General features: G+C 41.9%; 1 protein-coding gene across 2 annotated transcripts in view; it reads left to right on the forward strand.

Moving 5' to 3' along the window:
* The window catches only part of LOC124802845 (stromal membrane-associated protein 1), a 145,413-nt gene that overhangs the window by 38,241 nt on the left and 90,162 nt on the right, over positions 1-17,010 (forward strand). For both annotated transcript variants that reach the window (XM_047263866.1, XM_047263865.1), the window contains exon 4: positions 13,317-13,539. In XM_047263866.1, coding sequence (XP_047119822.1) covers positions 13,317-13,539 — 223 coding nt within the window. The remainder of the gene's footprint in view (positions 1-13,316; positions 13,540-17,010) is intronic.

A 17,010-nucleotide genomic window follows, 5' to 3' on the forward strand; every position in this document is an offset into this window, starting at 1 on the left:
TGTGTGGCAACGATGCCAGAAGTCAAGAATTTGATTTTGCAGGTGTTTTTTATCTGTCAGCCAACTGTGTTGCACGTCTTCCGATATCACTTTGATGATTGATTGGGCAATGATGCAGGCTCGTGCGATTTCTGCTTCAGATTCGCAGTTGTTGCGGAAACAAAATTTATATGCATTCTCAAAGTCCAAGTCTTGCTCCACTTGGAGTCTAGAAATAGTATCAGTGTTAACATGTTGTGTGGAGAAACGGTGCTGGATACCGTAAGTTTATTCTGAAATCAAGGTCCAGTGCAGGAGTTTGTGCCATTTTGGTAGGTATGCCCACATTTGTGTTGAACAAGGGCAGCAATTGTTTGTGGTTTGTAAGGAAAACAATCATTGTCCATATACATAATTGTGTAACTTTTTAAGGTGAATATAAGGGCAAGAGCATTATTTTCAAATCGGCTAAAATTACATCGTGCTGACATCAGTGTTTTTGACAAGAAAGCAATAGATCATTCTTTGCCATCCCCCCCCCTTGTGCTCTCCACTCTTTGGTGGGTTTCTGCTTGGCTACAATGGGGCCCCAGCATTTGCAGCATCTTTTCCCTTCCACGCTGCATGTCTTATCCTCTTGCTATTGTTTTTCCCTCTCCCTTGGGAACGTGTCTGGTGGGGTATTACTGGGAATATTCTGCATTGTCTGTCGCTGATGGAAGAACAGTCTCACCACCGTCTGTCTTTCCCTTTCCCTTTTCCTTTCTTTCTTTCCTTTTTCCTCTCATTTTTCCGCTTCGGCGTTAGAGATTCCTCTTTTCTTCTTCCTCCCTGTGCGCTCCTGAAGACTGACAAAACGCTTCTGCCATGTAACAGGTGACTGGGTAACACGTAATTCCGAGCCCCAGTTCGACAGGTAGTGTTTGCACGTACCCCGTGGTACATGCCAGGCCCGGGGAGGGTTGATTGCCTGAACTGCAACCTTCCCAAATTGTCGATTGATCCCTCTGTCAGGTGTTTGATAGGTGTGACATGAGGTGTGAACTATCACCTAAGATGGGTGCAACCCCTTGTGACGGGGGCCCCCAGTTGGAAGGAGCTTGCCATCGAAGACGCTGGCAATTGTGGGGGATTTCCTCCCAATGAGTCAATCATCTTCACATTCAGCGTCTATGAAATATAAACATAATGAAGCTAGCTATTCAAAGACCCTTCCTGCTGCACCACAGTTCCTCGTGGTCTCGTGTACTGAAGTCGGTCAGTCCTTCACCACAGTAAATCTATTTATTATTCAGAAAGGTGTTAATGCAATTGCCGGCCCTGTGAAATCCTGCTCTCGTTTACTACAGAATGGCACTTTGCTTTTGGAGATGACTTCTGATTCTCGAGCACAACTACTGCTTGCCACCTCGCTTCTCCACGGCTACCCTGTTTGTGTCGAGGCCTATAGAACTGTTGAGTTCTTCCCGTGGTGTTATTTATGGTAGGCTGCTCGACGGTCTGCCCAAGGCCAAAATCCAGTCTTACTTCTCTGATCAGAATGTCATTGCCATCCACTGGGGAATGAAACAGGTAGATTCCTCCTTAGTGCCCACCGCACTTTTTTCTCACCTTTGATAGAGTGGTGTTTCTGTCCAATATCAAAGCAGGCTATGAAATTATCACAGTCTGGCCGTACATTCTGAACCTGATGCACTGCTACCAGTGTCGTCATTTCAACCACACATCATCATCTTGTCAACACCCAGCCAAATGTGTAACCTGTGGTGGGGATGCGCACGAGGGAGATTGTCTGCCTCCTACCCGCTATATCAACTGCAATGGTGGCCATGCCACCACCTCTCTAGATTGTCCTGTGTATCTTGATGAGCGGGCTGTCAAAGGGATCCGGGATAACGAAAAAGTGCCCTACCCAGTCGATTGCAAGTTATTCGCTAATTGCAAACCCTGCATTCTCCTTTCTGACACATATAATTCTGTTCTTGTTGCCCCTCGCTCCATGAAGGATGTGGCCATGCAGACATGTGACCTCCAATTCAGCTCTGAGGTTGTGAAATCGCCCAGTGTCAAGGTAGCATTGCCAATTCAGAGCCAACTGTGCAACAAGCCATCAAACTCTCTCCTTAAGGAGTGAAGCCACCAACTACACAACCGGTAGGCCAGGACAGAAGTAGTACTCTGGTGAAGACTTCCTACGTCCCTCCTGCCAACCAACACCCAAGTCTTCCCTGATCGGAAAGGCGTGAAGTCCACCCAAGGCAAACGGTCTTCTCCTTCAGTGACTCGAAGATCCTCTTAAACGGTGTCGCCACATGATACCTTAGTCAGGCTGGCATCTGTGTCGCCGGTGTGCACCACCATTGAACTCCACAGACCGACTGCTCAAAGCAAGCCAATGCTTCTGTGGACCCAATGGAGCAGGATCCTCGTCCTTCTGTGCCCTGTAGTAGCGACTCTTCACAGGCTGTCACTTGGCAGCCGCCAAGGTGACACCGCTACATCTCTTCATTATTGTGACTTTCTTCCAATGGAACGTTCGCGGCCTTCGATTCCACAGAGAGGATCTATGGCTGCTTTTAGCATCGCAGCGTCCCCTTGTACTCTGCCTTCAGGAAACAAAATTGTGCTCTCACGACCAGTTTGAGCTTCTACATTTCTTCCCAGTTCGTTTTGACCTTTCCCCTGAGGTCGGCATTCCATCTCATGGGGGCGTCATGCTGCTCATACATGATGACATTCGTAGTCAAGGAGATGGTGGTGTGTTGGTGCCCATAAGCACCAACACACCACCATCTCCTTGACTACCCATCTTCAAGCTGTTGCAGTTCGCCTTTTCTTTCCCCACCTGACTTCATTATAAACAGATGTGTGAAAGTGTTGCCGCATTCTTCGGGATAGCAAAAAAGCTAGCTGGATTTCATTCACTAGTTCTTCTAACAGTTCCACCCCTTCCTCTGTCGTGAGGGCTCCCTCTGACGGCTCTCTGGACCCAGATCCATTCACCAGTTTCCAGCCTGATAGTAGCAGATAATGTTATCGTGGACCCTAATGCCATATTCAACACCTTTGGCCACAATTTTGTGGAAGTTTCGAGCTCTCCCACTATAACCCTACCTTCCTCCATCGGAAGTGAGCGGAGGATGCTCGGGCGATACGCTTCTCTTCTCAAAATTGTGAGTGCTGCAATTCCACCTATAATATGAGGGAGCTAGATCATCGTCTTAGTTCATCCCAATCCTCCACCCCAGGGCCAGACACTGTCCACATTCAGATGTTGCAGCATCTTTCTCATGTCGGCAAGCACTTTCTGCTAAACACGCAGAACTGCATGTGGGCAGAGGGCACATTTCCCGGACTTTGGAGTGAAGCCACCGTCATACCCATACCTAAGCCCAGTAAGGACAAAAACCTTCCTTCTAGTTACCACCCCTTCTCACTCAACAGCTGCGTTTGCAAGGTGATGGAATATATGAGTCATGCCCGGCTGGTATGGTGGCTCGAGTCGCGCAATTTACTAACGAATGCACAGTGTGGATTTTGAGGGCAGTGTTCTGCATTTGACCATCTCATTACTTTGTCCACCCATGTCCTGAATGGTTTTCTGTGGAAATCCCAGTCTGTGGCCGTGTTTTTTGATTTGGAGAAGGCATACGATACCTGCTGGAGAACTGGTATCCTCCGTACTCTTTACACATGTTGATTCTGTGGCCGCCTGCCCTGTTTCCTTCAGGAATTTTTAAAAGACGGAGTTTCCAAGGTACGTGTGGGTTCTGCCTTGTCGGATACCTTTATCCAGGAAAACGGTGTGCCTCAGGGTTCTGTCCTGAGCTTCGTCCTCTTTGCTATCGCCATTAATCCTATAATAGCCTGTCTCCTGCCGGGCATCTCTGGCTCTCTTTTTGTTGACGATTTTGCCATATATTGCAATTTTCCACAGACCTGTCTCACTGAGCGGGGTCTTCAGCAATGTCTTGATCACCTCTGCTCCGGGAGCATCGACAGTGGCTTTAGTTTTTCCACTGGTAAAACCGTCTGTAAGAGTGTCTGGCGGTACAAATGGTTTCTGGCACCATCTTTACATCTTGGGTCTGTTGCCCTTCTGTTTATTGAAACTACGAAATTCCTGGGTCTCATGCTAGACAGGAAACACTTTTGGTCCTCCCATGTGTATTACCTTGCAGCCCACTGTAAGTGGTTCCTCAGTGTCCTACATGTCCTCAATGGTATCCTGTGGTGCCGTTTGAACAACCCTTCTCCATTTGTATCGGTCCTTTGTCCATTTGAAACTAGACTATGGGTGCTTTGTTTATGTGTCTGCATGCCCATCCCTCTTAAGCTATCTCATCACTATCCACCATCGTGGTATCCGTTTGCCCACTGACACTTTTTACACTAGCCCAGTTGAGAGACTGTATGCTGAAGCTGCTGAACGGTCCTACTGCTGTAACTTTCTCCTCAGCATGTATGCATCCGTTTGTATACCATGCATGACTACCCATCCTATGCCACCTCCTTCAATGATTCCCTTGATCACCAATACGGGACGCATCCCTCTTCTGTTACCTTCTGGATTTCGCTTTTGGCTCTTGCTCTGGCAGCTTAACTTCATGCTCCCTGCAACTTTCCTGGTGGGTGTGAACTCTTCACCACCTTGGCTTCGTGTAGAGTCCCATGTGAACATTGGCCTTCATTTGCTTCCGAAGCACACTACCTCAGCCTCGGTCTATCTCATTCAATTTCATGACCTTCCCATGGAACTTCGGTATAGTACCTTTGTGTGCACCCATGTCTTTCGATATCGGCTTCCGGCATGCTGCTAACTACTTACATCAGAGCTCTTTGCCCTCTATCAGGCCATGAAGTACATCCTGTGACACAGCCTTTTCAATTGTGTCTTCTGCTCACTCAGTCAGTGCCCTTCAAAGCCTAGGTGCACTGACACCACACATCCCTTAGTGCAGTGGGTACTGGAAAACTGTCACTTGCTCAGTCTTGGTGGAACCACTGTGATGTGTTTGTGGGTTTTTGGTCATGTCGGTCTGCCAGGAAACGAGGCTGCTGATGCTGCTGCCAAGGCTGCAGTTGTCGTACCTCAGCCCACTAGTTCCTATATTCCCTCTGATGATCTCTGTGTTGCTGTCTGTCAAGTAGTAGTGTCCCTTTGGCATCGCAAGTGGTCCTCCCTTCATGGGAATAACCTCCGGCTTATTAAGCCTCTCCCAGCAGCTTGGACAACCTCCTCTTGGCCCTCCCAGTGGGAGGAGGTCATTTTAACTAGGCTGTGTATTGGGCACTGCCTTTTTAGCCATCATCATTTGATAAGTGGTGCTACCCTACCACTTTGTAGAGTTTGCACCCTAGTTTTAACTGTCACACTTCCTGATGGAATGTCCATTCTTTTTTACCATTTATGTTTCTGGTTGTGTTTGCTGTCTGAGTTATTGGCCATGTTAACAAATGACACGCGGGCTGGCAACATTATTTTACTTCTTATCCCCAAAGCAATATGGGGAAGGCCATTTAATTTTTAGTTTTAGGCCTTCTTTACTGTATGGTGTCTTATTCGCCCTTTCTCCACATCCCTGTTTTTAGCTGTCGTCTATAATGTCACTTGGGACTGATGTATAGTCGTTTTCTAGCTCCTCTCTATCTTCATGTTCTATAGTTTTGACTTGGGCATGTATGATGCCAGTTGTTTTTTGCACCCCAAAGCAAAGCAAAGCAAAGCAGAACAGAACACTGTGCCGTGTATATTATGGGAGAAACTGTCCTCAGGCCATAGGCTGAAGTATTGGCTGTCCTGAAACTGAGGCATAGATGCTTTAATCAAATGAAACTATTTTTCCAGAAACCTTCTCAAGTCTGAAACATCTATGATGTATATATGCAGACTGAAGTGTCGAATGAAAATTTGTACCAAGGCTGAATTTGAGCCCAGAGCTCTTGCTCAGTAGGCAGATGTACTAACCACTAGTCTGCCCTGGCACAATGACTCTGCACAACTGCTGTTAGAGTTTAGCTAGAATACCATGTGGGCTGAGGCATGAATGGGAATTTGGATTGAGGAGGGAGATGTTAGAGTAGTCCTTTTAGTTGTGCGAATCCTGGTCTGGTACAAATTTTCATTTAATGCTTCAGTCCGCATATTTGCGTCAAATCACCATCTTCTTAATTTCAAGAATATCTGAAGTAACTGTGTTTTCTTGTACATCATACACAGTTTCTAAAATACCACTAAACTACTCAGTAGAGGAACTGGCTTGTACATGATTTGTATTTGGTGGAGTATAGATGCCCCAGAAAAGTCATACACTCTAGAAAACTTTGGTATGTGATATGTCAAAGCCATGTTTAAATTTTATGTTGAGAATTAGGATAATATTTCATGTTTTTTATTGTCATGAGAATAAATTTTATAGTACTCAATTGTTATAGTTTTCCTGCATTTGCCATCCTGATAAATCACAGTTAAAACAAATATTTAACTTTGAAAATCATAAGTTTGTATGAAAATGTGACCTAACTAGGTTCATGGAACATGTGTGCCCCACTAGACTGATTTTCAAAATCGGTCAGTATAAATAAAATTTTCGTTTGCTTGTAATGGCAGAAGAGTTTTCATCATATTTTTCAAATATATGCAAAGTAAATTTTAACCATTAAAGGGCTAGTTACTTTCCAAGCTTTGGTAGGACACTGACTGTAAAAGGCAACAATCTGGTTAAAAGTCCTGGTTTGAGACACAGTGTTCATCTATCAACAATATATGGCTCTGAATTTGAGCAGGCAACACAGGCCTCAAATATACTTCCCATTAAGGTCAATAATTCATCACTGAGGAGTTTAATATTTTACCAAGCGATAGTAGAGGATGCCCAGAGTTGGTGATATACTTAATTTGTAGGCCTGTCTGCAAGGCCACATTAAATCGATGAAATGATGTACTACAGTGGTTAAGGTATTGGAGTCATTCAGGAGTAGTTGGGTTTTGGTAACCACTATCCATCCTTATTGGAGATTTTATAGTTTTCCTAAATCACTGCAGGTGAATACCAGAGCAATAGTTTCAACAACACATCTAAGATGATTATTCCAAAATTAATGCCTCCCATTTATTTTCATGGAAAGCAAAACAGATACAAAAAACCAGTGACACAGCAAATAGAAAAAGATTTTAGATACAGGCTGTCCTTCTGCAGTCACTACCATTCATTATGCACTTCTGTCAATCATGAATAAAGGCTTGCTTGAATTTATCAAGTTTTCATAGGCTCAAAGAGCTAGAAGTCTGAAGGTTCTAAAGCAGCAGTGTATAGTGGATGTTGTAGGACAGTGGAGCCAAATTTTTCACAAAACTAGTCGACATGACATTATTGTGTTGCAAGGTGGACATTTGTCTCCTCCCCTCTCCTGGCTCAAAAAATTAGATTATTTCAACCTAATTTGTGTTGTCTTGAGCAGCATTATGAAGTAACAGTTCTCTTAGACATCTGTCCCAGAAGACTGCAGGTGAACTGTTTCTTTGTTGGAGAATTTACGTGTTATTACTCTGTGATCTGTCCTACAGAATCTTGCTCATAGTGGTGACATGACGGCTCACTTCTGGTGATAGTTAAAAAATTGGTTGCCTTGGGACATGGCAAGTTGTGTACTCCCCATCTGTTCTGTTATCCCCCTTAAGAGGTTTTTTCTGCTATCTTAGATACTTCCATTTTCATAACATGTACCAAGTACCTAAAAGTTGCATTAATTCAGCTTAACTTTATTATCCTTTACATTTGTTTGGATATCCTGGCTACAGTGATATAGTCGGTTTGCCAGAAAACCGTATTAAGAAATATTCATTGCAAATTCCACAACAGTACAGTGATATAGTTAGTTCGCCAGAAAAGCACATTAAGAAATATTCATTGCAAATTCCACACAGTTTGTTAGGTGTGTTATAGTAATGTGCTTATTTTGTTGTAAGGGCATTTATTATTGTAAAGTGTAATATCTGACTTTACAGCAACCCATTTTATTTGTCTTGATTATCTTTTGTGTTAACTGAGTTTGAAGTTCAGAGAGGCTGGCACTTCAGATCTTTGGCACAACTGTTGTAAGATTCCTAACTTGGTTTACATACTTCTGTTGACTGAATTTTTCTTCATCAGATAACATGCAGTCGTAATTATTGAACCAAAAATTGATAATTTCCAGTCGCAGTTTGCAGTCCATGTAAAGCATTTGAAATTACAGTTGAAAATCCAGGATGGAATGTAACAACATTATGAGAAGGAAAGTTGCCACGCACCATATAGTGGAGATGCTGGGTTGCAGATAGGCATAACTACTGTGACTCAGCATCTCCGCTATAAGGTGAGTGGCAACATTTGAAATTCTAGCTGAAATGTAAAAGATTATGTAGTTGTGGAAATAACAATTTATTCTTACTCCACTCTTTGTAAGACCCATCCATACCATGAAATTGTTAGCCTGTGGCCAGATATTACAGTGTGAACATGTTTGCCAGTATGCATGGAAAAGGCTGGGTCTACGCAACATGTCCCTGTTGTACACTTACTAAAACTATAGAACTGAAGAATGAACCATGCCTAAGTAATATTTGTATCTGACAGCTTCATCTCAATAATTCATTTGCGGTTCTTGATAATTAATTTTACTGTGGGCTTATATGTTATAACATTGTCTGTATTCACTTCTAACAAATACTTGCAATGGCATTGTTTGACTTTTATTGGCAGTGTTGATAAAGAATGGAGTATAACTGTGCACTTCAAACAAACATTAATAATACTATTCAAGTGAGAGAACAGTGTGGTATCTTGTTTAAACTGTGTTAGTATTCTAGAGAGATTTATTTCATGATTTGTTGATACATTGTTTGCCACACGTGAACATTACATTGGTGTTAGCATACTGCACTTGAGCTGTGTTGTAGAACATCACGAAAGTGTAGCATGTGGCTACCAATTTATCTGTATTAAACTGAAGGTATGAGACATGAACTGACCATGAGAGTTCAATATCGAAGTGCTGTTCAAGTGTTTGAACTTAGTTTTTATGTGGAATAAATTATTGACAATAGCGTACTTTCACCACCAGCTTTTCAGCCAGATGTCAGCAGTAGTGCTGGCTACCAAGGACATCTGTGCAGTAAAGTCGGGTAGGCTACAACCTTCAGTGCCCTACTGGTCCAGCAGGTCCTGACAGTTCCATTCAATGATTTTTAAATATTGTGTAAGAGCCTCTCATCTTTCACAAACTTTGTGATAACCAAAGTTATGTAATATATTGCCTAAGGCATTACAGAAGGAACTGAGGTGTTCACAAAATTTCTTTTTTGTAATCCACCAATCATCGCGAATTATTTTATCAAGACTGCACTTTTTGGGGGTGTGGCAACTGAGCAAGGTTTACTTGGGCGTGGATTTTCATACATTCCCTTTTCACCACTAAAGCACAATCCCCAGCATCTCACACTATTCACATCTACTGTATCGTCTCCATACACTTTCAACTAGTGTCAATAGCACAATTTCTTCAGTAGTGAGGTATTCAATGATACATTCGTGTATTATATGCATTTTGTCAGATGCGATTTTGGAATGCATCCTGGTTGCTGCTGCTGCTGCTGCTGCTGCTGCTGCTGCTGCTGTCAGTTGAGGATAATAAAACCAACAGGACAAAAAGATAAAAAAAATAGTCCTGTAACAACACAATCTGGCTCAGACTTTTGGTCAACACTAACAAATAGGAGGAATTTGTTTTGGAATGACACTCTTAACATCCTCCACATTTTTTTCACTAACAGTTAGTACTCCATGTCTAGAGACATAGAGCAGATTGCTAAAATCTATCTTAAAATTTTTGCTCATTGTGGTGTACTCAACTCTTTACTGGAAGGAGAGAGCGAGAGAGAAGAGACTGACTTTAAAGCATTTGAATCACTCCATGAAAAAAAAATCTCATTTGTTTAATAATGTGAAGTAGTGGCCTGGATCAGTTGGACGGAATTGTCTTGGTGCACAGGATTTAAGGCATTAGGAGAAAGTTAAATCATAATTGCATTTTATTAAACTGGTCTTTTGGTTTTATAATACTTTTGCCAGCTATGATAAAAAGCAGAACTGCAATGTTGTTACATTGGTGCTTGCTATTTCGCTACCTTTATCTGGTCAATTTCATATGAGGCATTTAAGAAGTCATACTACTTATAATCATTACGTGACTGCAGCAAGTAGTAGTTTTAGTGTGGTACAATGGGAAATATCCTCTGGTACGTGCGCCTGTTGATCGTGAGGTATGGATACAGATGTTGTTTTTGGAAATTGATTTCTTGTTTGTAATATAACAAATTCATTAGTGCTTTGAACTGTTTTCATACTGAAGTTATTGTGAGATGCTCTAGGCGGTACTGCTTGGCCTTTTCATAGTGCTTCTCACACCTATGACATTACAGGAACCAAATGTCTCATTAATCAATAGTGTGTATAGCTTGCCTTCTGGTTGGGTGTGAAACTATAAAGGTTATAGAGGCAGCATGGCTCAGTATTTCTGCAGGGGACTTCAGACGACTTGTTGAATCTATGTGATGGCGAGTTGCTGCATTAAGGTGGTCCAACATGATATTAATAGGTATCCCATGACTTTAGTCATCTCAGTATACAGCTTCTTGACATCCAACCAACCTTGGGACTGTTTACAGATCTATTAGTACTGTTATCCAGTTCATGATGATTTACCACTGACTTTGAGCTTGCATTCTGGTTGCATCACATGATGTACAAAAATGTGTTGTACTTTGCTAGAATTTTAGAAATGTCCACTCTTATTCAGTGCATGAATATTACATTTTAGTTGAAAAGGGGAGGGCATGCACCGTAATATTTGAGGAAGTGTGCTCTTTTGAGTGTATTTCACGAGTGTAAAGTTTGCGAGAGTTGCAGAAGCAATTACCTTAAAAATTTCGTTTGCACCGTTTAAAGTACAACCATTTTGTACTTACAAGGGAACCTCCCCGTCGCACCCCCCTCAGATTTAGTTATAAGTTGGCACAGTGAATAGGCCTTGAAAAACTGAACACAGATCAATCGAGAAAACAGGAAGAAGTTCTGTGGAACTATGAAAAAAATTAGTAAAATATACAAACTGAGTAGTCCATGCCAAGATAGGCAACATCAAGAAGACTGTCAGCCAAGGAGCGCCGTGGTCCCGTGGTTAGCGAGAGCAGCTACGGAACGGAGGTCCTAGGTTCAAGTCTTCCCTCGAGCGAAAAGTTTAATTTTTATTTTCAGTTTATGTGACACTCTAATGTTTTCATCACTTTTTTGGGAGTGATTATCACATCCACAAGAAAACCTAAATCGGGCAAGGTAGAAGAATCTTTTTACCCATTCGCCAAGTGTACAAGTTAGGTGGGTCGACAACATATTCCTGTCATGTGACGCACATGCCGTCACCAGTGTTGTATAGAATATATCAGACGTGTTTTCCTGTGGGAGAATCGATTGACCTATGACCTTGCGATCAAATGTTTTCAGTTCCCATTGGAGAGGCACGTCCTTTCGTCTACTAATCGCACGGTTTTTCGGTGCGGTAGCAAAACACAGACACTAAACTTATTGCAGTGAACAGACGTCAGTGAACGAACGGACAGACCATAACTTTGCGAAAATAAAGAAAGTAAAATTTTCAGTCGAGGGAAAACTTGAACCAAGGACCTGTAGTTCTGCAGTTACTCACGCTAACCACGGGACCATGGCGCTCCTGAGCTCACATTCTCCTTGATGTTGCCTGTCTTGCACATGGACTACTCAGTTTGTATATCTTACTAATTTTTATCACGGTTCCACACAACTTCTTCCTGTTTTCTCAATTGATCTGTGTTCAGTTTTTCAAGGCCTATCCACTGTGCCAACTTATAACTAAATCTGAGGGGGGTGCGATGGGGAGGTTCCCTCGTTAAAGGTGGATTTTCGTCACATTCCGAGTAGTCATTTGTTTCTTTGTGATGGTGGATGTAGGTTGCCGCAATCATCCTAGTTGTGATGTGTATGAGCAAGACAAAGTTGTTGCCCTTAACAACAGTTATATTTTTATGCACATACATCTACATAAAGTGCTAATATCATGTTTTTAATGTAGTTGCTTTTATGTCATTAGATGCTGCAGGCTCACTTTCACAAGTTTTTGTGTGCTTACGTGAGATACTAGTCATGATATAATTAGTTACATGAAAACGTGCTTCATTTATGGAGTTACGAAAAGTCATGTTGATCAGTGCACATGCTTGCTTTGAGGCCAAAAAAGAACAAGCCACAAGCAATTCCACATCAGCCAGCAAAGAGAACTTCTGAATGTCTTGGTATTAATGAAAGTGAATTTTCAGAGCACAGAGAGAAACTTCATGTCTTTTTATCATCAGAAAAGTGTTCCCTATTTCTTTCCTACTGAATCTGAGTTAATAGATTTTCGCTTGCAGTTAAAATATATGGTACCTTTCACTGTTAATTTGCGAGATGCTTGTATATAAAGCATTCATTCATAGTACCCTGTTTTATTGCCCTACTTGGCAATGCTGTATTGCAGTGCTCACACAAAGTTGCCATCCTTCACTGGTGAATAGGTGCTTTATCACATATTGCAACAATAGCAGGGTACTGACGTGACAGCTCGTTCCACCACAGTGTCACATGGATTTTAGCTACTAACGCAACTGCTTGATAAGCTATTTAGCTGACGATCATGGGGAGCATTCAGTAGTAATGACATACAGTGTAACCAATAAAAGTTAAAGCTCTACACCTGTGCTTTGTCCACCAAGTAATGACAACAGTCGACTTCCTCTGCCACAGCAGTGACAATGGTAAACTCAGTCGTAGCATCTTGACTTTCACATTATAACAGTGGAAATGACTAATCAGAAAATAATTAAAATCTGCCTGCAAATAGAAAATGACTGTATTTTTAAACTCTGCAAAAGAAATTTTTCACATGATTATGGTATGGTTCTATGACTCAACAAAGTTGACACTCTACAAAAATTCATTGAAAAAGCATTATTTCTTTTACATATTATCACATGTCATCCCCTTTAACTAACATGTAATGTTCACATACCATAAAAAAGTGACATTTCCACAATTCCGGCAAGGGTCGACACACACAAGTTAGTCACGCTGTGTAACCAGAATATAGGCTGTCTGGGGTCGTTCAGTACGAAATGGATTATAGTTTTTGAGTGACTCGTGATACGTAGCTTTCATTAATATAAATTTATTCATTTGTTCACATTTACTTCTATGTATTATTACAGAACTCGCTTGTTATTTTAGGTCAATTGGGACAAGGAACTGGAAGAGGAAGCAGAACGGCAGAGGAAGCGTAAGAAGGAAGCAAAGCAGCAGCAGACCCGAAAATCGACAGGATCATTAACAGAAGTAACAGTGCCTCAGTTACTCCCAAAACCTAAAGGATCAACTAGCCCCAAACCTGGCCGGCCAAATCCTGAGGCTGCCAAGCAGCAGAAGCAAACCACACAGGATCTCCTTGGTCTTGGTAAACAAATTACAAATTAATTTCCTAATTAACAATATCAATGACATTAATCCCAAAGTCAATGCAAGTGTTGTCAGTTGTTTCATTGCATACATATCTTGTATGTCTGCTGGCTGCACATAAGAAAGAAGTTCGGGAATTTGGCAGTTACACAGAATAAATTTTAATAATCAAAACTGTGGTTACATCTAATAAGACCAGTGGTGGCTGTTATCATGAGTAAATATGCTACAGTGTGATGTAAATATCACACTGAAATTATTTAATTTTGCTTTGAATATGAACCCGAAATTGCACCAAGATTGCACCATTTATCTTTGGATGCAACCCAAAAATCACACTATCACACAATTTCTCTTAAAATGCTTGCTTATATTCAAATGAGACAGATTAAAATGTGCTCTCTAGCAGTCTCACTGTAATAATTAGAAAGAAGTGTAAACTGCAGAAGTAGTCAGCTGTGCTGTGATCAACTTAGAGAAGTGACACAACAGTCTGTTTCCCACTGCACATGCTCTGATGTTATGTCACTAAGAGTGCAACATTGCTCACAGCACCAGGTCAGTGTTCTTCCTTGAAACTGTGTGTACCACATTGTGTAGTCATACAGTGCAAGGGATTTATAAAGTGTTACTGTTGTGATGGCACTGTGGTCGAATTGTCTCAACTGGTAATTTGCCAACCTGGCTTTGATTTAAATTCCTGCTGTCACCATTTTTTTTTCACATTGTTAAACTAGTAATTAGTAAATTTAAATATTTTTACACAGTTAAAATTGTATTAAAATTGTTCAGATTACTACTCTTGCAAGTCAAAAGTCTACATGGTGCTAAAACAAGTGACTTTACAGGGGAATGTAGTATGAAGGAGCTTCTTCTACAGAGACTGCTAAAGAGGCCCTTTTCTAGTAGATCTTTATAGAAGAAATTGAGATTTAAAGAGTCAGATAGATGTACTTCAAATGTAAATCTAACAGCAGAGGGGATTAGGACAATGTTCACAAATTCGGCATAAGTAATGCCGAAAATATTGAAACACTTACAAAATATTTTGATAAGGTTTTTAATTTCCCAGAACCAGTACACAAGCTTAGATAATCACACACTCATGAAAATGTGGAATAATATTTACCCCTAACTATCGAAGAAATTGAAGAAATTATTAAAACTTTATGTAGCTAGTGAAGAAGACACTCTTGCAGAAGTAGTTTGGAAATGCTCTACCAAAAATAAAAAATGAGCTGAAATTAATCTTAGACTCCTTGTAAAATAGAAACTCCCAGGAGATTGGAAGGTGGTCTTTATACATAACCTATATGAGAAAGGCAATAAAAAGGATGTTACTAACTGCAGAGGAATTTCTTTGCAACCAGTAGCGTGTAACGTATTCTCAAAGATTATGCGAGGGCTATTCAGAAAGTAGGGAACGTTTCCATTTGATGCCGCTAGTCGCGCGCCAATCACATAATTTCGGTATGTGCGTGCTGGACAGCTCAGTCGGCATCCATCTGTGACAGCGGGAATGTCTCTGCGTGTTGTGACTTATGATCTTGGTGCTAAAGTTGATGAAACGATTTGTGAAAATCATCGCTTCACAATAATGGAGCTTTTGATTTCTTTTCCACAAGTTTCATGGACTTTGTTATTTGAAATTGTCACTCAGAAGCTAGGCTACCACAAATTTTGTGCACAATGGTGCCCAAAATGGTTATGGAGAACCATAAAGTACAGCAAATGGGGGCAATGTTGACATTACTGGAGGCCTACCACAAACATGGTGATTCATTACTGGATCAAATCATAACCAGTGGCGACTCGGTGAAACATGTCAATTGGGAGACAAAATTACATTCCATGGAGTGGGGGCACACAAGGTCCCCCCCCCCCAGAAACCAAGAAAATGTTTGCAAACCTTGTCAGCAAGGAAGCAGATGGCGACAGTGTTTTGGGATAGGCAAGGTGTGCTTCTTATTAATTTTCTCAAATGTGGAGCAACCATAAATTCTGCCTGGTACTGTCAAACTTTGCACAGCCTTAGAAGAGCAGTTCAAAACAAACGCTGAGGAAAGCTGACATCCAAAATTTTGTTTTTGCACAACAGTGCCCGACCTCACATGGCAGACTGCACTAAAGAACTCCTTAATTCATTCAAATGGGAGATTTTTCCCTCATCTGCCCTACAGCCCTGATCTTGCACCAAGCGACTTTCATTTGTTTCCCAAGATGAAGAACGGGCTTGCAATGCAGCACTTTGATGACGAGGCGGAACTCCAGGTGGGTGTGACTAACTGGATGAAGTCTGAGGCGGCAGAATTTTACGGCTAAGGTCTTTCAAAGCTTGTCTACCACTAGAAGTTCCTCAATGTGTTTGGTGACTGTGTGGGAAACTAGTACATTAGTTGCCCTTTCAGATGTATATACACCACTGGCCATTAAAATTGCTACACCAAGAAGAAATGCAGATGATAAACAGGTATTCATTGGACAAATATATTATACTACAACTGTCATGTGACTACTTTTTCATGCAATTTGGGTGCATAGATCCTGAGTAATCAGTACCCAGAATAACCACCTCTGGCCGTAATAACGGCCTTGATACGCCTGGACATTGAGTCAAACAGAGCTTGGATGGCATGTACAGGTACAGCTGCCCATGCAGCTTCAACACGATACCACAGTTCATCAAGAGTAGTGACTGGCGTATTGTGACGAGCCAGTTGCTTGGCCACCATTGACCAGACGTTTTCAATTGGTGAGATATCTGGAGAATGTGCTGGCCATGGCAACAGTCGAACATTTTCTGTATCCAGAAAGGCCCGTACAGGACCTGCAACACGCGGCCATGCATTATCCTGCTGAAATGTAGGGTTTCGCAGGGATCGAATGAAGGGTAGAGCCACGGGTCGTAACACATCTGAAATGTAACGTCCACTGTTAAAAGTGCCGTCAGTGCGAACAAGAGGTTACAGAGACGTGTAACCAATGGCACCCCATACATCACGCCGGGTGATATGCCAGTATGGCGATGATGAATGCACACTTCCAATATGCGTTCACCGTGATGTCGCCAAACACGGATGCGACAATCATGATGCTGTAAACAGAACCTGGATTCATCCGAAAAACTGACATTTTGCCATTCGTGCACCCAGGTTCGTCATTGAGTACACCATCGCAGGCGCTCTTGTCTGTGGTGCAGCCTCAAGGGTAACCGCATCCATGGTTTCTGAGCTGATAGTCCATGCTGCTGCAAACATTTTCAAACTGTTCGTGCAGATGGTTGTCGTCTTGCAAATGTCCCCATCTGTTGACACAGGGATAGAGTCGCGGCTGCACGATCTGCTACAGCCATGCAGATAAGATGCCTATCATCTCGACTACTAGTGATACGAAGCCGTTGGGATCCAGCACGGCATTCTGTATTACCCTCCTGAACCCACAGATTCCATATTCTGCTAATAGTCATTGG

This window comes from Schistocerca piceifrons, chromosome 6 (assembly GCF_021461385.2).
Source record: "Schistocerca piceifrons isolate TAMUIC-IGC-003096 chromosome 6, iqSchPice1.1, whole genome shotgun sequence".
Lineage (NCBI taxonomy): Eukaryota > Metazoa > Arthropoda > Insecta > Orthoptera > Acrididae > Schistocerca > Schistocerca piceifrons.